This window comes from Anguilla anguilla, chromosome 7 (assembly GCF_013347855.1).
Source record: "Anguilla anguilla isolate fAngAng1 chromosome 7, fAngAng1.pri, whole genome shotgun sequence".
NCBI classification, from domain to species: domain Eukaryota; kingdom Metazoa; phylum Chordata; class Actinopteri; order Anguilliformes; family Anguillidae; genus Anguilla; species Anguilla anguilla.
Window position 1 is genome coordinate 25,886,535 of NC_049207.1, and position 23,784 is coordinate 25,910,318.

Sequence of the window (23,784 nt, forward strand, 5' to 3'; positions counted from 1 at the left end):
TCAATATGAAGTAACAAGTAGAAATAATCACTTGATCCCAGGAAAGAGAGAACCTTTTTAAGGATTTTCTCCACAAAGCTCTAAATTACAATGATGCACAGTATATATTGACAGCCACTAATCCACCACGCATGTCCAATTCCTGTTCAATTTCCAGGAAGTGGAGGCATCAAAACCATTTTTGTAAAGCACTTCAAAATTCCCCCAAAATGGTTAGAGCAGTACCCGAGCGGTACATTTTTATTACTTTTAAACAACCGCAGAGAAAACTTAAAAGCGCACAAAATTTCGGTGGCTCCTCGTAAGGTCAGGAAATATGTAGGCTGCGCACTGTAAAGGCTTATTAATTCTGAAGTGCATTAAATTCTCGCCCTTGCTCGCTGTCAGCACGTGCAGGCAGGCACCACCGAGTCCCAAAGCAAACCACTCTCACCGGCTGCAGTTTCGTCCGCGTTCCACCCTGATGCCATATCCAGAGAGCACCGCATTAAATATTAAAGGAAAGAATTTCAGTCGGACGGAGACCGGGTATCTGGTCCTACCGGCCTCTTCTACCTCTTTCAGATCGCTCTTTATTTTTGGGTTGGGGGGAGGGGGAGGCTATGCATAATCGCAAACCGAGAACCTCACACAATAAAACATGATTTCCTCCGCCACATCCCCTCAACACCAGGGGTGCATTCAGAGGGCTTCCTTTCCAATTAAACGAACGCCAGCAGCCTGGCCGTCAGCTCATTACCTAAATCGTGAGCCCCTCTGCAAAAAAAAAGGGCCAGGTGAAAATGTTCCGCCGTTCGTTTTTTTCGGAGGTGCCGTCCGAGACGTCTCACGGAGAAAATGAGCGTTTGGCGGGGGCAGGGGACTGGGGGGGGGGACCTTCTAACAGAAAGACCATTTAAACCATGCTTCAATAAACCACTTCCTACAAGCTCCTTGCATTCACCAAAAAAAAAAAAAAAAAAAAAATTGGGGAGGAGAATAAGCATTTATGGCCTAGTTCCTGTTTTTCTGCCTCTCTCCTCCTCCTCCTCCTCCCCTCTTCCCCCCCACTCCTCCCTCCCTCTCTCCTTCCGTGCAGACACCAGCAGCCTGCAGCCCAGGCCTTTGTGTGCCACCTATATACTGATTTCTGGCAAAGTCGTAAAACAATTACTGGCAAATTCCTGCTGGCCCCTTTGATTTTGGCCCGGGCCCAGAGGTGGGGGTGTGTGTGGCTGAGTGTGTTCCTTCGCCATACAGTATTCGGGGGGAGCTACGGTTTGGGGAGGAACACAAGGCTCAGAGGGAAGGCTTTTGTCCCGACACCGCAGGTCTATAAAGAAGAGATTGCCGCTTTGAGACAGTGCAGGTCCAGCCATTTTACAGAAAAACAACAGGACAGAAAACAACCATTTCGTCCCAAGCCATTTGCCCCATGCAAACTTGCAGTTTCCACCCAATCCCTCCCCCCCCCCCCCCCCCCTTTAAGGATGTGCTATCAAGTCTGCCTGACCTACGACTGGCTTTACTGAAAAAAAAAATCTTTCTCTCACTGAAACACCTTTCTTTTTGCCTCAGTTTTTCAAGTGAACACTGCTTTTAAATTATATTCAATTAAATCAGCAACATTGTCAGCCTTTTGTTTTACCAGGTCTGTTTGTTTAATTCCTTGGACCTGTAGCTCTCAAGTTTGGACTCCTAACTTCTCACACTGCCTCAGAAATCACACAAGCTCACCTCAACAAAGGATCAACAGCCAGACGTTCATGTGCCTTCCGGACGAAGGCCACAAGACAGTCTTAAAACAAGGTGCAGGTTTAACATGAAAAAGGCCTACGGTATCTTCACCGGTGAAATCATTACTGCAGGCCAGGTCAGTGTAATGTAGAGGGACAGCAACAAACCAGTCCGGATTCTACTTTGCTGCTAGAATCTCCCAGTTAGTGTTGGAGAACACAGGCCTCACTGCACAGGTCTGTATTTACAGACATCTCTCAGGTATGTGTGTGTGTACACATATGAAATCCAGCTTCAGATGTTCACAAGCACTTAGACAGCAGGAGAGCTCGGAGCGCGTGAGTATTGTGTTGCTGTCCGTTAGGAAGCAGCCGCACGTGGGCTTCTTCTTCACAGTGGAAACTGGGCAGAGACCGATGGGCAACGTATAATCACTCCATTATTACATTATTATATAAGCATTCAATAGATGCTCTTAATCCAGAGTGACTTACATTAGCGCATACAAAAATGCAACAAAGAGCTGGTGCCAAGTCATTTGGGTCATGACTGATTAGCCATGGATACATAACCTCATTAGTTTAAGCTGTAAATACAAAAGCCTACAGTATAGAGAGACACAATAAGAACGACAGTTAATCTGAGGACGCAGAGCTGAAGCAGCAAATGGGTTTGAGGACACTGTTTTGGATGTAGCACAGTTGGCGCTTCCTGACAGAGCCCTGGAAGTTTGGTGTGTCACGGGAGAAACGGGACACCTCACTCTTTGCAGGGAGTCGCGAGTCACGCCAAGGGAAGGGACAACACCGCCATTTCACCACGGAGAGAGCCCCAATCATTTTGATCCAGCTCAGAGCTGTAGACCAGAGACCCCCCCTCCCCCCCCCCCCCCCCCCAAGAAAAACACATGTGGAAAGTCTCACTCCAGGAAGTGAGAGTCCTGCATTGACAAATGCATCTCTTCTTTAGTATCCGTGTGATATTTCATACTCACGAAAAGACAGGTGACAGCTGCCCATAAGGGGGGGTGGGGAGTGCAGAGATGCTGCAAAGCACCATTACTCTGCAGTGTGTGCATTAAGTGCAGAAGAAATTACCACTTACATTTTTTTATTGTAGTACGCAATCATGACATCGGTAGCAAGCAGCCCCTCAGGTGATTGACACTTAGCTGTAATGTCAACAGGAGACGAGAGGGTTTCAGTCACCCATAGACGGGAGGGGTTTCAGTCACCCAGAGACGGGAGGGGTTTCAGTCACCCAGAGACGGGAGGGGTTTCAGTCACCCAGGGACGGGAGGGGTTTCAGTCACCCAGAGATGGGATGGTTTCAGTCGCACAGGGACGGGAGGGTTTCAGTCGCACAGAGACGGGAGGGGTTTCAGTCACCCAGAGATGGGATGGTTTCAGTCGCACAGGGACGGGAGGGTTTCAGTCGCACAGAGACGGGAGGGTTTCAGTCACCCAGGGACAGGAGAGTTTCCATGGCAATCCGTGGTATACACATGTTATAGCCTACACCCGACCTGGTGAAAACAGCGTGCCAGTCTTGTTAAACAGCAGACCTTTATTGAATGGTTTAACATAAGATCATAGAGATCGGAGTCTGAGGTTTCATTGATTTTTGTTCTATATGTTCTCAGAGGCGCTCGGTAATTCAGCAGAGGTGCCGCGCTATTAATACCTGGGAGAAACCATGATAATGCATTTTACATGTCGAACTGATGCCCCAGCACTAACCGCCAACCCCCCCCCCCCCCCCCCCAACCCTTCATCTCCGCAGCTGTAAACACCCTTAAGGTTAAGCACCTTCACCGTAAACTGCAAGAGGGAGGGAAAAATTATACCCTCGTACAGTTCACACGACTGCAGCGCAAACCTCCTAAAAAACAGCCATTACCGAGCAGCTGCCAGCAGCATTTAACACCCGGGCGCCACCCGCGGCGACGCGCCAAGCGTTCGCGCTGGACCCAAACGGCGGCACCCCTCGGCATTACACAAACGCCCTGGGCCTCAGAGCCAAACAAACTGGCACATGGCCCGATGAGAAAATAATGCCATGATGTGGAGCCATCGTCAAGGAAACACCAGAACCCCCCCCCACCGCATAAAGCTATGCTGTAAGTTCATTGGAGATTGCATCATTCATTCTGACACGTGGAGCGACCGGGTCCCCCAGGCCCCGCTCTGGAGAAGCCTCCCTGAGCGCTCGAGGTGGAAACTCACCACGGCAACAGCGCGAGGGTCTCCCACGGTGCTTTGCTCCGGGCTCCGCCCCCCTCACCTGCGCCTTACCTACACCTCACCTGCATCTCGCCCAAACTGGCCCCAAATAATAACAATAATGACATTCACTAACCATTTATTTTCTTTATTAAGTAGCAGTAGTAACAGCATTTTATGTCCATCATTTTCCTCAGTATAATTGTGCAAAACTAAGTTTCAAAAGGAAGGATATTATCCATGTTGGGGGGATAAATCCCCAAATTTGGGGAAAGTGTATCTTTGTACACATGCATGCACGCACACGCGTATCTATACACATACATATACATATATACACACATGCATTTAGAATGTACAGTTCTGTAAAATCTTAAAGAAGCCACCACAATGCATTGAGATGCAGGCTTTTACAAAAATGAAATGTATGGCAAATTTTAAAAATTCGAAAAAATTTAAATATTTATTGACAGGTTACATTTTGTAAGTGCCAGAATTAGGGGGGGAAATATTGCCTACACTGAAGGATCAACACATTGTAAGATTCTACAGGAATAGTGGTAGGCTATCTAGAATTGCAATTTGTCTTGAAATGCATTTTAGTCACTCAAAACGTAGGGTACCATATTAACCGTTTAACTTAATATCTACACAAATATCACATTGATGTATGTAGATTATTTGTATACATTCACTCAAAGATTAGCCTTTAGCAAATGAACTAGGTCTACAAACTTGAAATGCAGTATCAGTCATGACCAGTAAATGCACTAACATTTCTCATCGTTTTGCAGGTTTTTTTGTTTGTTTTTTGTTTGCATGATTACTTGTATAGGAGGCTCAGGCAGCTTGGGGCAGGGTGGGGGGTGGAGGGGGGGGGGGCCGCACACTTAAGCAGCCCGCCCAAGACATTCCAATCCAGGAAAAACCCAGTAAATGTCCTGCCCATTCATCGACTTGTGTAGGGAACACCACAACGCCAACAGCGAACGGATCACACAGACCCCTCGCTGATGGGAGAGGGTGCTTAAAGTGACAGGGACACAAGGCCGCGGCAGATAAACGCACTGCTGCGGACGCCCGTTTCCCTGGTTACGCAGATACCAGGCGCGGGCGGCCGCGTGTTGGCAGCGATGCCGCGAGACCGAGAGCAGGGCCCCCAGGGCAGAGGAGCCCTGTGACCGATAGCAACCTGCTGCAGATAAGAGCCATGCGCAGAGCACTGCGCAAAAGGGCCACTACACACTCCCAATACCTGGCTTTGCTACAGGGGGTCCGCAGACCCCTGGGGGTCCTTGAAGGTATTGTGCGGGGTCCCTAGCCAGGCTTGATATGTAATATATAGACGCAGCAAAATATTATAAAACCTATTTTTTTTTAAATAATGTGATGGGGGACCTCTGGATTCCACTGATGCTGGATGGGGTCTCTGCATCAGAAAAAGTGAAAGATCCCTGTCCTGACAGAAATTACCTACATGCAAAACGTATCCAATATGGAAACTCATTTTAAAATATATGTAATGTAATGTAATATTAACAGCACACTTATTACAACATAAAAAATATAACAAGGTTAAAACCACCATGGGAAAGACACACAAAAAGGCTAAATGAAACTACCCTAATGTTCAAGAGTCAAACCGTCACATCAACTGATTTTTTTAAAAAATATGTAGAATTCAGATGTAGGCTGCATGCTCAGTTTAGTCCAGAAAGTCTATAAACTGATGGTAGACCTACAGTCGTAAAGGTCCAGCCCTTTTGGCAGCAAACACTCGATTCCACACAGCCAAAAATACCAAGACCACGGGACAAGACTCACACACACCTCTAACCCAAAGAACACCAGGGCACGCACACAATGGAGAAAACGTGCAGTCTTTCCCGCAAGCAGTGACATGTCCGCGACTCCTTTGAACAGTACGTTTCAGTTAAAGGACAGACGCATTTTTGGAGAACATGAGGAGGGGAAAAAAAAAAAAAAAAAAATCACACACTGTGGGTGTGGCTCAATTTCAGGAGACTGCTCTGATGAACTAAAGACAGTTTGGCTGTAGTATTCGTACACTTGGCCCAAGCACACCCAATCAGGCCCACGCGAAGGAAGCCAAAACGAGCGATTCACCCGTCGTTAGCCTTCAGACGGACCCCGCAGGTCTCCACATTTCCAGCTCTAAATTTCAGGTTTCCATGGTTGCACAGCATGACAGCCAATCATAGTTTCCCTCCAACCCTCACCATTTTTTATACATTATTTTTTTCCCTTCTTTACATGGATAGCATTTCGATCTCATTTAAATGCATGTACGACTATAGAAAAGCAAAATTGTAAAAATCTAATCTGGACAAGCATCTAAAGAAAACGTAAATTAAGAAAATCTTCCTTTATTGGCAAAACAGTTTGAGATTAATATTGCTCATTTTAATGCCCAGAGGGTTTACAAAAAATTGTAACCGTCCTAAAAAAGCAGCTTTGTCCTCACTGGAAAGTTGTGCTTAAAGCATATAGTTTAAACCGGGGGTGGGGGGGATGTGAATATTTACACAGACATATTTTCAAAGTAAGACAAGTCACAGCCTTTTCTTTCAAGTCAGGAGAGGGCACCAGTTTAATCCAGAACAGCTGCAAAATTGACTATATTAAAACAGTATTGAGGCCCCCCCAAAAATCAGGAGGAAGTGACTTCATGCCATGGTGCGCTCTCTCTGGTGGGCTCTAGGAGTGAGGGGGGGTGGGGGTGGGGGGGTTCTGGTTGCTGGGCAGCTGTGCCGATACGGCGCTCTCTGGCGAGACTGGCGGTATTAAAATGTCAAACACGCGCACGTCAGGGCTCCCAGTTTCCCTCTCCCCTCCCAACCCCACATCCTCAGGCCCTTCATCCCCCCACCCCCCCCACCCCCCCGACTCTGATCAAAGCCAGTCGGTTGGTAGCGGGACACACACACACACACACACACACACACACAGAATAACCTTGACCGTTCGCCTGGACAGTTTCTTGCAAAAAATAAAATGGGTATGCTTTTCCATTCAGGGTTAAAGTTGAACAACCGCGCCCCCTCCCCCCCCCGAAAGAAAACAGCCCTTTGCTTCTTTACTTGAGTGTGAGAGTGACCATTTCAGCCATGCAAATGAGGGAGCCAGCCCGGAGGGTAAATGACACTAAAACGGCTTACTGAGTTTCCACATTGAATCTCCATGCCAACGAAGGGAGTGTGAACACCATTTAAATTAGGAAAAAACAACAAACCTGACCTTCACAGTTATCATTCTCCAGAAACGCATGTTGTTTCTTCTCAGAAAGGGTGTTGTTGACAAGGCGTCTTCCGCCACAACTGCGCTGAACTTGTCGGTGATTTGCCAAGGCAATTGAAAAACACGCAACTCCGATTGCCTCGACAGAAAGGCAAATGCCACTTAGTATATTTGTGTGACATGAAATTCACAGTCGGAAACACGCGTCTCAGAAATCCCTAGTCTTTTGGGGAGGGGGGGGGCTAAAACATCATCCCAAATTTTCTGATATTTCTCTGTGTCCATTGCTCAAATGCCACTTGAAAAGACTCTAGAGCCCTACAAATGTTCACAGCTCTACAATTTCTCAAAGCACAAAAACAAACAATGCAGGTTCTTGCACTTCTGGGGGGATTTGAAGGAATCTCAACTTGTCAGACAGGCGGATTTGCTCCAGGTTAATCATCCTCCCTCTGCTTCACTGACACTCTTCTTCGTGCCCGGCACACATTCATCACGGAAAGTAAAAACAAAATATAATTAAGCGTTCATTTAACGTCTTACACTTGTCATCAGAAGGGCCTTAAGACAGGTTTCAAAGCGGTTTCTAAATTAGGCTCTGAGCCTGATTTATTAGGATCCTGCTTTAATGTTTTGGGAAAGTAAATACTCTGGAGATTCATGCCAGACATGTGTCACAAGCTCTCAGACACACACGCTTAGATCCAGTGCGCACACACACACACACACTTAGATCCAGTGCAAAGCTTGAAATCAGTCCAGTTCTGTGCAGTACAGTCTCGAAGTGACACGCGTTTTGCACAGAGGAAAACACAAGCGGTCCAAGACTTGACACAGGCAGTCAGCTGTTCTCAACCTAGCATCATGTATTTCTTATGCTACTGGAAATCAGGGTCTACATAATATGATCAGACTTCACATCTGAGAATAAAACCTTTAAAAGCAATTGCAAAAATTATTATTTAACAATCAGTACCCAAGCTCCACCAAAACATTTTCTCCATGATGTGAACCACTAAAACGATTTTTGAACATTGCTCAACAGCATTCAAATCATATAGATTTTTTAGCAGACAAACAAATTCTTAACAAAATTTCAGGGGGGACTGCCAGCAGTTCAGATGCATGTCTAAACTAAAATGCTTACCTGTGCTTTATTCACCGCTAGGCTTACTGAATCCTGCTCAGCTTTCCAAAGCGTGTTTAATAACTGTCAGTTACAACAAAAAAAAAGAAAAAGATTTGAACTGCAATTCACCAGCACTAGACATGGTTACCCATCACTCTCACTCACTGAGGAGCTTCAACAGAGTATAGCCTAAATTTCACCTGTGTTCTGTCACTAGATGACCAAACTAAAGTGAAAAGGCTCCATAACAGGACTGTTCCCCACCTCGCTAAATTCAGTCCAGTAGCCCAGTTCAAACCTTTATTCAAAGTACCCCTATTTTCAAAAATCTTGCTGCATCACAATGAACGGTGTTTTTCCGATTCTTTTATTGGGATGGCAGTTATGCCATCCTCTAAGTTGGTGGGGCGGCATGCCCCATGCCTATACAGCACCGAGAGTTTGCCACTTTTCTGGGTTTCCAACAAACATAACCACAGACTCTCAGCCCTTAAAAACATTAACTTCTGTACCTTCTGACCTCATGTGAACACGCAGAATTCAGATACAACATCACATGTCCACACGATAAAGCCCCAAACTTGGATTATTTAGCATTTTCTCCTCCCCCTTTTTTCTGCCGATTACATCATAAATTCTCCAGTCTTACAATCAATAATTATCCCCAGTGGACATATAGCTACATCTGCCAATAATAGTATCCGATCATAGTCTGATCAAAGTCGTCATTTGCAGAATACTTGGATACACAAGCAAAATGGGCATATAAGGAAACGCACGGGATGCCATTTCAGCCAATAAAACAGTTTTATAGCTAGCTTGATTGCTAACCAATAACTGCCAAAAATTAAACCTAATGCTTTTACAGCTCTATAATCTAAGCATTTCTGAAATGCATTCTCTGTCATTTCACATGCAAACCCCACATAATATATCGTTTCATTACTAGGGATGGGTATCATTCCCACATTTTGGACAGTTTCACTTTCGGCATTTTGACCAAGTTTAACGCTAGCTAGTTTGCTAAAGGTACCCGCCGCCACTGACATAGATGGCAGAGCAAGCGAAACATTAGCGAAGACTGCACCAAAACGATGTGCAGAAATGAAGCACCGAAATCTGCTCTGCGATTCGGTCTGGTAAGTACTGGTCATATGGGAACCAGTGCCATAGTGCTATTGGGTTTCGGTACCCAAACCTTTTCATGACTCAAACAGGTACATGACTACAAGGCAGGCCCTAAAACCTTGGACTACTACTGTAGGCCTCGCCCAGCCAGGGGCTTGTTCTGCAGGCCTGCGGCTGGACACTATTCGACGCGTGCAGCAACAAGGTTACACGCGGCGATCAAAATGTTCAAGCATACAGGCAAAATAAATGATGGTCAAATTAACCGCTTATGGCAATTTAAGTGTTTATAACAATTACCGTATGCAATACTGATATTCATTTTAGGAAAAGTCATGACATATGGGGGGCATATGGATTTCATGGTGGCAGATTTATCGATTTTCTTAAGAGATAATGGTCAAATTGACCACTAAGGCATATCGAGTGTTAACTACTTTTAAACTAGGCCACTGTAGCTACGTTGCAAAAACAACATTTTTTAATTAATGTTCTCTAGGCCTATAGATCATCCACCGACATACAAACAATTAGTAGGTATATCATGTATACAACAAACCAATTAAACAAACACTGTAATCCATTTTAAAATATGAACACTTCCAATTATCAGTAATTTATGGTACAAGAAAAATGACTGCATCCATGCCTATGTACCTTTGAGCTAGAATGTATTGTGCATTTGTATGTATGAATATGCATGTCTCTCTAGATTTAATTATCTTGTGGTTCATACATTTATATGCATTATTATTATCAGTTATAGCACAGTATAAAAAGAAATTATTTCAACAAAAACACATTTTGAACATACAAAAATACCAAGTTACTCACACATACAAAGCACTGTCTATACGCCATTAATTAAAACTAGCAGAATCTATGCCTTTAAAAGTATTGATATCAAAATGATCAAAGTTGCAACAAAAAATATTGGCTATCACAGCTCACACAAATTAAACCTACTTAAAAGCAATACCGTGTCACGTTTCCTAAATTATTCCACGTAACTTGGTTCTGTGTCTATACATCTACCAACCTCAAGAGAATGTGGTCATTCACATCAGTGTCAAATAACACAAATGGTGGCATGGAAGACATTACTTAAAGGAATGTTTTAAACAGTGCAAGAAAACCTATCCAGATGTTAATACTCGGCCGTCAAGTTAATGTCACAAAATGTAGAAGTTATTGTAAATTCACAACATAAAATAAGAACCGATTGTAAAATAGATACGGTAGATAGATAAATCAATAGATAGAATACTTCATTATCCCCATGGGGAAACGTTTCCAGCAGCGTATAACATTCACATTTACAAACACATTCATACCTAGACACATACAACCATTTACACATTGTGTAGTCACTGTATTTATTTATTTTAATGTTGGTGTTTGATACTTTCATGTGACACAAAATTTGAATGACTACATTCTCTTCAGACGGTAAGAGGAAGAACACAGAGCCAAGTTACATCAAATAATTCCGGAAACATTGGGTAGCATTACTTGGAATGGAGCTTGTTTAATTTGTGTGAGTTAAGATAATATTGATAATAAGCCAATATTGTTTGTTGTAACTTGGCCTCATTTTAATAACAATACTTTGTGCTTTGTATGTGTGATTGACTTGCCATTTTCGTACTTTGAAAATGTGTTTTTGTTGAGATCTAGCATGCAGCATTGTCGATAATAATCGCAGACATGACGACATCATTGTAATGTGCATGCACGCAGTCAGCACCATAATTTTTAGGGACTTCGCACTGCACTTTCCGAAAAAAAAAGAAGAAAAAAAAAAGAAAACATTCAATTGGATGATCACATTTCTCTAATCAGTTACTCCACACCACGAATAAGTGAAAGAAAGGACCATTAAACCAAAGTGCCTGTGTGTGCGCGTGTGTTTGGGGGGGGGGGGGGGGGGGGTTGAGTGGTTTGTTTAACAGACCATGAGGCCTGAACTCCTTAATAAGCAAATTCATTGGACAGCGATGCTTCACTACTGTTTGCTGCACTTTCTGTTTAGGGGCAGAAAAGCCACTTCAACACCCCTTTCAAATGATGCTTTTCAAAGTTATGCATGCAACAAGGCTAATTTTAAGACATCATAGCTTTCAGAGACCCATGGAAGCAAAATGAAGCCATCCTAATGTTCAAGATTCAAACAGGATCAGAATGGATGCATCGATTTAAAAAAAGAAAGGGCAAAAGATGCTGACAGCACACTCCATTAAGCGCAAAAAGCAGCATGTGCAAAACTGAAGGTAGGTATCGTAATAACAAAATACTCGGCACCAAACGCTCTGAGGAGCATCCAACCCACGGTTATGACGGTCCCCCGGCGCAAACCCGAACTAACACTAGGGAGGGTGAAATGTGGGAAACAAGCAGTCTTAACACAAGTTGTTGTATAAGTCACAGCGAGAACATAAGTCACAGTAAAAACCTATTGTTGGAGCCAAAAATCAAGTGTACAGACTACGACAACCACTTGACAGAATCAAGAGGTTATAAATAGGGTTCCAATACTCCAAGATACATGGCGCCTCATATCTGAGCGCTGTTTTTAGACAAATTAATATCAAGTTCACATACACAGACGTTCGTTCGACTTGTAAGGACGACGAATCAGAATCAAAATTATAGCTGTTAAAATAATTATACTATCAGTTAATGCGCCTTTGCCTATTTAACGTTAGAAGCTATACCCAAGTCTACATTCACGCGCGTAAATTCTCATATTGGAAATAATCAGATGACATAAATGATTAAAGCAGCGAAACAAATTAAAATTGAATGCATTCGTTAAAATTAAGCATAGGCTACTTGATTTGTAAATCAACAGAAAGATGACAGCAACTACTCTCAAATCTCGGCATAATCTCACAACTGTTCTCAATAAATGGAAAATGTTTCCCTCTGCAATCCGAGTCGCGTGTAATTACAATATGACAGGGTCTCTCCAAAGCACTGACTCTGGCGTCTTTCCCAGCACTTGTCACGTAAAGGAAAGCTGAAAATACGCCACTGGTAACGAGGGGGGAATCCCCCAAACCAACAAATATTTTAATTTATCCCTTCCAGTCCCCCAGTAAATTTACCCCCCTTCTCAGCACGCACACACACACACACCCGCCACTCCACCATCACCAGCACCCTGTTCTACCACAAGGATCGCATTCACAGCAGCCACATACGCCGTCCGTAGCCGAAATACTTGTTCTGATAGACTCGCATTTAAACAGTCATACCACACCTGGCAACAGTCGTTTACGAGCAGGGTTGATATCGCTAAACCCCGATCTCAGTCAAGTCCCTGTTCACAGAACCATTCTTTCTTGCAAAGAGGCTTCGAAATTGCCGTGTAGCCTGGCATGAAAACGCGAACGTCGCTGCAGGACCTCCGAGATACTGCGAGGGTCTTTGTTGTCTTCAATATTAATGAAGCGTTAGGTGGCTTTCATAAAATTGATACAATTTGCGTAAGCCTAATGCTTTGGGAACTTTTGCATTTCAGTGATTTTCGCTGCCCGGTAATTGCATATTTACACAACGCTGCAATCTGCCATCAATGTAATGAAAACGCCCCAGGCTACAATTCAGTTGACCATTTTAATTCCGCAAACCGGTACGTTTTCAGTGATAAATGGTCCAAAACTCATGCACTCGAAATGTATAAGCTCAGTGGCATTTAGCAATATAAAGTAAACCGTTCTCTTCGCCTTATTGGTTGCAATAAATTCACTTGACTGCATGAGTATGATAAACTATTCAAAAGCAAAGGAACCGCTTCGGGTAGTTTTAGCTGAGGTGGAAAATGTGACGAATTGTCTTTAATGGCCATTATTGATTTCTGACTCATTTTAATGAATGCATATTAATGTGCACCAAACTGTGTAGCCTAAACACAAAACGTGTAGCCTAAACACAATCAATGAAAATAATGGTGAAAAAAGCATGCTAGGTTAAAGCTCAAAAGCATTACCTTGTTCACAGACCACGGTGCAGTGGAAATCACATATCCCACAGTTTATCGTAATATATTGCGCCTCGCATATGAACTTTAACACAAGTTCTGCGAAGACCACGGATCTTTAAACTAAAGTTTTTTCAACGGACAAAGTTGGTGCTGTCCAAACACGAGCAACCCCGGTTGATTTAATTTATATTGCAGTTGCCCGAAGACCAATTGCGTCAACGTGTATTCAATTCGGCTACATACCTGCATACGTGATACCATTAATCAGTATCACGAGCCACCTCTGGAGGACAAAAACCATTGATTTCCCTGGCACCGCTAGACTCACACATTCAAAATAATAACAATCAACCACTTTGTGATCACATAAACAAAGCCGACACCAGAACGAGGTGCTGTCCTTACCTCTTTTTGGTCTTGGGAAGCTTTCGTGCAGGTGAAAAACTACTTTTTCCACAAAGTGCTGAATGTTGCTGCGCTCGGCTCCTCTGACGAACACCATCCAGTCATGCGTAAAACCTTCCACGGTAGGTTTCTTTCTGACCTGGGCACGGTGACCAAGCTCTAGTTTCACCTGAACTGCACCCTATAACATCCAAATAACAGAATACGCTACCACTCAAAATAACCACGGTTTGCATTAACCAACTTTACTGCAAGTACATTAACACAACGAATATAGCTATGCATATGCATACAAATGTAGTCCGACAGCCATATGGTTGAATGCATAAATCATCGTATAACCTACAGCATGCAAGCTAATACTACAGCCGTACTTTGACATATTATAACATTGTGTTTTCCGATGCAGCAAGCCGAAATAAAGCAGCGTAAATCACAACCAGTGTGGTTCTCATCGTTCATTTCACTAACCTAGCTGAAGCGCTACATTTTACGAAGCGCCGACCCCTGAGGAAATTGAGGTATGATGTTCTATCTTAAACGTATCCATCATACGATTGCTTTTTTTCAGACATTCTGTAATGCATGAGAAATGCAGCATTCTAGACGCGCCTCTCAGATCAACTTGTTCTACTGTACTTGTATGGTAATACGTCTGGAAATCTGCAGCACGGACGGGCTGAGCGCTATCCCCTCCTTAATGCAAAAAAGCAATATCATTCATGAGACCCAAACACAGCGGGATTGACCACGGTATACTCACCGAACTGGCCATTCTTGAGGCCACGCGTTACTGCTATTTCATGGAGAATTTGGTTTAAACGAGAATACAGAAGAGCGCAGTGGGTTGATGGCGGACATGGTCTCCTAATTGAACTCAGCCCGAGTTTCAAAGGCTGAGCAGCGACGCAAAGACGCATGCGCTGGTTTTTGTGCACTGGCAAGAGAGTCGCAGGCAAAGCGGAGAAAACGCGAGCCAATGAAACGGGGCAAACGTGTAGACAACCAATGTCACGCAGCATCTAACTTACAGGCGTAAGTGAACTTGCAGAGGACCGAAGCGATTGAAAAGCGAGCACAAATTTGGGAATTGTGATCTGTAGCCTACAGATTGAAAGTTGCTTTCTAGGATTTTTTTAATTGAATAATTACAGCGTGCAAAGACTGCAGCTTCTACAATAAGCCAGTCAATAGTTTCTTACAAGAAGTTATAACTTTCTGGCAAGCAAAAAATGCATAAACAGACCAAACAAAATACTAATTTACAGTTTACTAATTTATGCAAAAGTGTCACTTTCCAAGTTGTCTACAGACAGTGAATACAAACTGGTAATTCACATACAGAATTTGTATTTCATTGGGAATTTTCAACACATTTTAAACATATTATAAGACCTGTTATTGAATATCCCTTGAATGTGACACCAAGACAGAGCTTTGGGGCATTCGCAAATGGTCTCAATTTCAAACATATGAGTGGCTTATTTTTGAAGACATATTCCTTAAAAAATAGTCCATATTCGGGCAGAAAATTGGGTAATTTGCAACATGCTCTGCAGTCGTATTTTATGTCTGTTGACTCCAAAATGAAGTTCAAACATATGAATAAAATACTATTTTATTCATACGTTTGAATGATACTAAGTAAGCCTTGCTCTCGCGTAGGCTTACTTAGTATCATTTCTTCCAAGGGAAGAGAAGAAATGTAGCCCACCAATACCTATGTTTTTTGACCCGTCAAAACAAATGCATGTGGACTGTAACTCGTGGGGTAAAGGTAACAATAATTCAGTGTCTAATTTGATTGTGCAGAATGTAATAGACAGGTTTTTTTGCTCATGTATCAGTAACAGTAGTGTCGAGCAGCTCAGAAGTAAAAAAAGTTAAATATTCTCTTTTTAGGACATTAATTTATCCTTGCACAATAGCTGTTCTTCTAGTTATGTCCAACAGGTGGTACACTAAATCAACAGTCTCATAGAAAATGGGCCACCAATATTGAATACGCTCATGATTACCAACGATTACAATGCATTTGACTTTTTAAAAAATCAAATCTTTTATATAGATATTTGTTCCTGAATAAATGTTCATTTTCTTTAATACTAAATTATCTGTAATGCATTTTTAGAAATATAACTCAAACTGAACATGTTCAGAATGGGTATGGCCTGGCACTAAAATTCTGTACATATCCTTTTCATTGCTGGTGTGATACCACCTTGATTTATAGTTATTCATCACTGTATTTTAGTATGAAGCATTACTTGCAATGTAGCAGCCACATGCTTGCAGCATCTTAAATGCTTGTGTCACATCTCTTCAAAGTGCTCGTGTTGAACTTGAAACAAAATGGATGTAACCACATTTCATATTTATTTAGATTTTATTTATACAAGTTGTCTCGCAGAGATTACGATTTATGATCTATACATGAACCTTGCACATCATATACTGTACTTTGTTGGCTGCAATTGCCACAAAGTTCATTATCAAAGAAAACAATTTATGACAGTATCATTTAAGTTTTGAATACTACCTTAAGAATATTTGAGAATATTTAACTTTTTGCAAAAACAATCAGATCAAACTTCTGTGGTCTGTATATTATTTATATAGGTTCTGTTGATGCATGCATACTTTTCAAAGAACTGCTCACATGAATGGCACTCAAAAGATAGTGTTTTTTGAGGAAAGGATTATTTAAAAAAAATATGTATATGAGAGTTTGAGAGTCTGGCTTTTCTTTGAAGCAGATGACTAAACAGAATAAACTGAGTCAAAAGTATGTGAGGTTTATTTAATTTGAAAAATCTTTGGGATAAATATGAACAAATAATGTTTGAAAGGCACAATAGGACATGTGCGTGCATATTACTCACCAAGTGTTGCAAAATGCTTTCATTTATGATACATACAATGCTGTGTCTTCGCGTTTTTCGCGCGAAGGCAAAAGGGCGATTATTTAAATCCATATTTTGGTCGTTTGACCCTATTGCTCTGCCGTACATCCATGTGTTGCTTTACTTTGAAAGGGATTCAAGAAGGAAACGTCTACAGTTTGTAAGTATAGCCATTCCGTTATTGAACTTAGTTCCCGACATTAAATTTGCGAACATTTCTTAGCGTTAAAATCATGAATTTGTGGGACAATACGGAAAGTTATTTCCAGAGCACTTTAGTCTGCTAGCACTGTAAGCAGCAGTACACGCAATGCTAACTCAGAAGTAGCCGCAAATAAGAGATGCTCGCAAACATTCTCTTATAACGTCAGCAGCGTACAATTATTTAGGAAGCTTGGAAATAACTTATAGCTTGCACGAATTCCGAAGTATGTTGGTGCTCGTACTTGAACGAAAACATGTTGCTAGTTGTCTAGCGAACCCCTGGAAAATTCCCTTTGCATGACTATGCTTTGGTAGCTAGTTAGCTTGCTAAAATTATGTATGTTCCTGTTGAACATTTTTGTATGTAGCTATTTAACTTTAGCTATTAGTATTATCGTACATATTGCATATTTTAAAAAATAGATTTAATTTTAGATTACACATTTATCCTAACTCGTTTGCTAGGCTGTTAGCTGGCTAGCCTGCAGTGGGTGACAGCTACATTTTCATAGAGATGATCATTGCAACAATGTTGTATTGTGTGCATTCGCACTGCAGAGCAGGCGGCACAAAGGTCGCTACATTGCCTGAAACTACATTCTAGAATCCACCGGAATTTCATTTGTCCGCTTTGTTTTCATGCTCGAAGCTTACATTTAAACTTAACACATAGAGATGCTTGTGCCATTTTTCTATTTATGGAAATCACTAGGTCATATATTATGTGTCTTGGGTGGGGAACATTTTTTTAGTGGTCAGATGTACTGTAGAATTTACAGTCCACATTGAATGAATCCTTGTTTTGTTGTCACACAGCTAGTCTCAAAATAACATTGTTTTAATGTGATATCAAGATCTCTAAGGCAACTCTGTTTCATTAACGTTTTTTAAACACTTTGTAAATAGTTGTTACTCAATTTGGTGAAGACGTCCAGGACTATGTACACATTGTAGAGAAACACACAAGAAAGCGCAGTTCTGTTTTTGGTCTGATTGAGACTGTTAGTGAGCAGTAAACGAAATAAATGAGGCTAATAGTTGCAGACCCCCTCCCCCCGCCCCATTGGCTATTGACTTGTTCTGAAAAAACACAGATAACTGAGGCACATTAAATTTTATGCACTTATTGTACGTCGCTTTGGATAAAAGCATCTGCCTTAAATGTAATGTAATGTCATTTTCTTACCTACTTGGGGTGCTGGTTTGTCAGCCTGGCAGGTTGACTGAGGTGCAGGGCAGAGTGGTTGGTATGTCTGAGGCTGAGCGGCAGTGGAACATTGTGTTTGGTATGCTGTAGTAGTGTGCAGGTTTGTCTGTTATCAGGTGGGTGTGGGCGGTGGTTTTTGGGTTGGGGTGGAGGGGTGAGGGGGGGGGGGGGCGGTGTATGAGGCCTGCTCAGAGTGATCCAGCATATTAGGCTAATCTACCCTGACAGCAGCTGGCTCATGGCAGCTGTCAGGCCTGGTCTTATGCACATTGTCATTCCAGAATGGAACACCTGAGAAGCATTTTTAATAAATAAAAGAATGGGTTGGATTGACATCTCCTGAATAACAGATGTAATATATGCTAAATTGTTTGCCAAGGTCATTAACTCAAATATCTTGTTTAGTATTTAGGAATGCGGGGGAGGGGGAGGGGAGGGGAGGGGGGGGTTGGTGGGATGTGGAATGGGGGGGGGGGGGGGGGGGGGGTTCAACTTTCACCCTGTCATGGGTCCCCCAAAGGTTTGTATTTTAGCAGCAAACAGGCCTGTGATGAGAAGTCGCCCCCGCCCCCCCCCCCCGGGTGGGATTCTCTGTGGCGTCAGGGAGAGGTGACGGTATTTGGAGCCGGTCATGTTCCTGGCTCCTGGCCATGCACAGGTAACTGAGGCTCCTGTGGTGTAACTGACTCCTAGCCTTTTGCTCTTATGAGTCACGAGTTGTGTACACTCCTTTGAAGAGCCGCAAAGAGGAATAAGGTCTGACACACGGATCTGGACTATTGCTTTGTGTAATGTAGCAATACATTTATGCCTCCTTTTTTAACACTTATTGAAAGGTCTCTCTCGGCTCTGTATGCTGTAGATGGCTCATAACCTGGTGACTAATGAAGTGTATAAATGGGGGGGGGAGTAGTAGTTTTTTTCTGCTCTTTTTGAATTTTCTGTTTTTTTTCGCAACACGAGGTTTTTACTGGCTTGACGCATGGAGAATCATTACTGTGATTCCTGAATACTTTGGTTTTATACTGTCAAGGAATCAAGGCAGTGGTAGGCCTACTTGTTTGCAGTGTTGATGTATTAGCCATGAGACGGACTGTGGACTGGGGCTGGCACTTGACTGTCAGGGGTGGTCACAGTTCTGAGCAATAAGCAACATGAACCCCACCCCCCCCCCCCCCACCACCACCACCACCACCACCACCACCCAGAACCAAACCCACTGTGTGTGAGGGGGAGATAAGTCCGAAATGCAAGCCTGACATGGTTTTACTTCTGTTCTGTCTATGGTGGTTGCCGTCGGCGACGTGCATTTGATTGGCCAGGAACGGGAGAACAGCTTGCTCTTCTGCTTTTGAAGCTCAAACAGTGTCGTTTTTTCTGAATAAGTTGTCTGATATAGTGCACTACTTGGCTATGTGTGGTTCCACTGGGTCATAGCTGTTTGAAGAGCGAAGAGAGTTATGACATGTCAGGTCCCTGAAAGGGTTATGGATGTATAGCTGAGTCTTTCTGTCTGTCATCCATGCATCATTTATTTAAAACCCCCCACCTCCAAAGAAAGCAGGAAAGAAAAAAATACTAAATACTTGACGAAAAAAGCACATTATATTGGAATTCGGTTCTATACTTGCAACCTCTTTTGAGAAGGGTTAGGCCTTTCTGTTTATGACATTTTTTGGATACCCCCAAATGGCTCAACAACTGGTATTTGCTTTCTCTATAATCTATAATTCCTTATGGAATCTGTGATACACATATTGTGAATGTATAGACTTTTTGGAAGGCATACTATACAGTGTATATATGAGCTCCAAAATGTTTGGGATACAGACATACTTTTTTATAAATGACTCCTACAATTCACAATTTAAAATTTGGTTAAAGTGCAGATTATTAGCTATAATTTAAGCACATTTTTAATACACTTTTTTTGTTTTGGACATATTAATGTTATGTAAATGAAAGTAGTCATGCTTAGTACGTTGTCACGTATCTCTTGCACATAATGACTGCTTCAAGTCTGTGAATATAGCCTACATCGCCATGTGCTGGGTATCTTCTCTGGTAATGCTCTGACAGGCCTGCAGCCATCTTCAGCTCCTGCTTGTTTCGGGGGCTAGTTGTCTTGAGTTTTCTCTTCAATACATGAATCACATGTTAAATTGGATTCAGATCGAGTGAATGATTTTTGGCTTTGAAAAAGTCTTTTGTTGCTTTAGCAGTATGTTTGGGATCACTGTCTTTCTGTAGGAAGAAGCACCATCCAGCTTGAGCAGATAAGCTGCTTCTGTAGACTTCAGAATTCATTTTTCTGCTGCTCCTAGCAGTTGCGTCATCAATGAAGACAAGTGAGTCAGTTTCCGTGGCAGCCATACATGCCCAAACCATAATACTCATATGGCCGTGTTACTGAATGCTGTCTTATACTGGTGATAATGGGTCAATTGAACACACTGGACTAATCACAATCACACATGAAGCCATTTGTCCCAAACATTATGAAATAGTGGGACTATATAAAAAGTACTCCTATTTCTACATGGTGAAACCAAATTTACAGAAATGTCATTTAATTAAAGCGGATTATTTGCACTTTAACCTCATATGAATTGGTTGATTGCAAATAAAGAATTATGGAGCACAGAGCCAAATCAAGATCGAATGTCTTTGTCCCAAACATTCTGGAGCTCACTATAGGCTATATACAGTACTGTGCAAAAGTCAGAAACCAACCTTTCTTTTACTTACTTTCCAGTGACAACAGCCATTAAGTGCAAGTTATATATTTTTCAGTGTCTGAAAATAATGCTGCATACACATATACATATATGTAGCCTATATATGTATAAGTTCTTAGTGTGACCACCCTTTGCCTTTATTACAGCTTACATTCTTTTTGGAAGGCTTGAGTTTTTCAAAGAATTCTACGAGGATATTTTTTCATGCATCTTGTGAACACCTCGAAAGTTCAGTCTTAGAAGTTGACTTCTCTTGAATGCATTCAGTGATGTTGAGGACTGGACTCTGGCATGGCCCTTCCATTTTTCTGAGAAGACCAGCAGTTTGCTCTTCTTAGCGGTGTGCTTGGAGTCATTATTTTGCTGTAGAATTTTCTCCCCGTCAAACGTTGCCCAGAGAGTATGTCATGATGCGTTGAGATTTGTTTTGTTGGGATCGGGTCACCTGTTCACTTCAAACACACACATTGTGTTTATGTTTTGTTTCTTTGATCTGGCCCACACTGCGTTATTGACAACTCGCAGCAGGGCAGTCCCTCCCTTCACCAGAAAGTTAATAGACTATCTGACAGGAAGGGGTGGGGACAACCGAATTTGGCAGCAAAATTTGAAGAACCGAACGGACGGGTTTGAGGAAACGATGGTCGTCATTCGTATGGACTGTGCAATTCTGAAAGAATAGCCTAAGTGTTGTGAATTAGAGACCTACGGATGGCTTTGCGTGCCTGACTGCGTTTTGGACAGGTAGCTACCCTCGCATTTGAAAATTGTTGGGTTTTTTTTCAGACTGCGGCTGGCCGGACTCCATTGCCAGCCCACTTGTCCATTGGTGTGCTGCCTCGCCCTTACGAACATTGTGATTGTTTTTTTGTTTTGCTTATTGGTCTACGTGCGTTCTCCACTAAAGTGAAAGGAGAAACAAGGGCATACCTGTGCCAGCCAAGAGGTCTGGAGGCAGTGCTGTTACAGCCGTACATGCACATCTTCCTCTCAGCCAGTAAGGGGGGGGGCTGCCTTGGTAGATATGCCACATTTTTGTTTCTTTTGCTTTGGTTATGCACACATCTTTATACCACACAACATACACTTGGTTAGGTAACAAATCTTAAGCCATAGAGTCTAGCTTTTATCATAGGTCTAGCTTTTATCTTGTAGTTAGGCAGGTAGGTGGCTGGCCAGGTGAAGATTTGTAGCTCGTAACAGTTTATATTTATCAACATTCACGATGCATTGAATCAAAACCAAAGTACCGATTCCAAATGCTGATTTACAACCACAAACTTGCAATTGTCCTCCAGCATGCTTGACTGATGGTTGTAGACATGGTTCTGTGAGTCTTTCATTGCTTCGGTGGTGTAGGCTACATACTGCCTTCCCTTACTTGCGAAAATCTCTAATTTTGACTCATCGGTCCTTAAAACCTTACTTACTGCATCTCAGTTTCAGTGAACTAGTGCAATTTTTTCCTCTTTTGTTTATTTCCTTTTTTCAGTAGTAGCTTTTTGATAGCTACACATCGTTTCAGACCCATAGCATTGAGCTGTCTTCTCACAGTTGAAGAAATGTCTGTGGATTTCTTCAGATCTGGAGTAAGAGTGGAGCTTGATTTTTTTCCTATCTCTCAAAAATCTTTAAGTTCTGTCTTTGTGATAGGGATAGGACTCCCATGGTTATTGGTAGCCCCATTGTCTCTGTGACTCCAGTTTAGGAAACTTCTGTATTTCTTATTTTCCTTTGACTTCCCTTTCCCTAACCTTCCTTATGCAGTTGATTTATCTGGTATTTAATCTCATCAGAAATATTTCCTTTAGCCATTTTAGATGTAGCCTACATGACGAAGAAATCTGCAAGGCAGTTAAGGTGTGTTTGGGTAGTTGTTTTTTGTTTGTTTGTAGTCACTTTTGAAGGCAAATGGTTCTTACATACCATATTGACACATTTGGGAACAGCTTTTGTTGGGAGGGCTGAGCTGTAACTTGTTTGTTGATTGAAAGGATGGAAGACCTATTGTGGTAGTTGAGTGCGCAAAAGTAAGAGTGGAGAAATACTGATCGATCTGATATTAGGCTATGTGTAGTGGTGGAGACGTTCCTGTAATTTTCTGTTAAATAAGTGTTTCCTGCATTATTGTGTGACACTGGGAAAAAATAATTTGCACTGAATGGCTGATTTGACTGGAAATTAAAATAAACGAAAGGTTGGTCTCTGACTTGCACAGTTCTATATAGGCCTATATATTTCACAGCAATATAAGTGTATGTCATTTGCTATATTGCACTAATCAGTTGTCATAATTTTCTTATATAGTGAATTTTATTTCAATACATTGTGGAATTTCCATTGTTACAGCATATCGCTGCTTTCGTTATACTCTCCTACTGTATCGGACGCTATTTTTTACTATTTTTTTGTAATTGTTGCAGTCAATACCACACAATGTATTTTTATTATTTTTTTCCGCTTGAAATGTCATACCTCGCTCTCAGTTTGTGAAACGTTCACGGAATGTGTGTGGGAAGCAGCCAGAAGAAGATGACTGCGATTTCTTCGAGGGGATGCGGAGAGGGGAAAATCTTTCGGCACATAAACGAGCGCTAGGAATCGTCCCGCCCGGCGTCTCCGGGATGGCGGTGGGCTGCTGCTGCTCGGGCGGCGGCCTCATTACGCCGGAGTACAACGGGACATCAGAATCACGATAATAAGAGTCGGCTGACGCGCGCGGCGAGCTCATCCGTCTGTCTCTGATTTCTCCTCGCCTCCCTCCCCTCCTCTCCGCCCCTCCCCAGCCCACCTCCTGCCTGAGCAGCGGAGATGTCTGACAGCCTGAAGAAAAGATTAGAATTCCCCAGCCCTCTGGTTCAGGCGCAGGTGATTTTGTGTGTGCGTGCG

The 23,784-nt window shown here is 42.5% G+C and overlaps 2 protein-coding genes across 8 annotated transcripts in view; one reads left to right on the forward strand and one right to left on the reverse strand.

Moving 5' to 3' along the window:
- The window catches only part of mllt3 (MLLT3 super elongation complex subunit), a 73,394-nt gene extending 55,151 nt beyond the window's left edge, over nt 1-18,243 (reverse strand). For 3 of the 5 annotated variants that reach the window (XM_035424778.1, XM_035424776.1, XM_035424775.1), the window contains exons 1-2: nt 14,607-14,752; nt 13,844-14,024 (exon numbers count right to left, since the gene is read on the reverse strand). In XM_035424778.1, coding sequence (XP_035280669.1) covers nt 13,844-14,024; nt 14,607-14,618 — 193 coding nt within the window. In that variant the 5' untranslated portion in view covers nt 14,619-14,752. Of the gene's footprint in view, nt 1-13,843; nt 14,025-14,606; nt 14,753-18,136 lie in introns of those variants that run through there. The other 2 variants (XM_035424777.1, XM_035424779.1) reach the window with 2 other exon arrangements.
- focad (focadhesin) overlaps nt 13,876-23,784 on the forward strand; it is a 75,557-nt gene continuing 65,648 nt past the window's right edge. The window contains exons 1-2 of one of the 3 annotated variants that reach the window (XM_035424772.1): nt 13,876-13,965; nt 23,682-23,763. In XM_035424772.1, the coding sequence (XP_035280663.1) occupies nt 23,707-23,763 (57 nt within the window). In that variant the 5' untranslated portion in view covers nt 13,876-13,965; nt 23,682-23,706. Of the gene's footprint in view, nt 13,966-16,824; nt 16,907-21,437; nt 21,640-23,681; nt 23,764-23,784 lie in introns of those variants that run through there. The other 2 variants (XM_035424771.1, XM_035424773.1) reach the window with 2 other exon arrangements.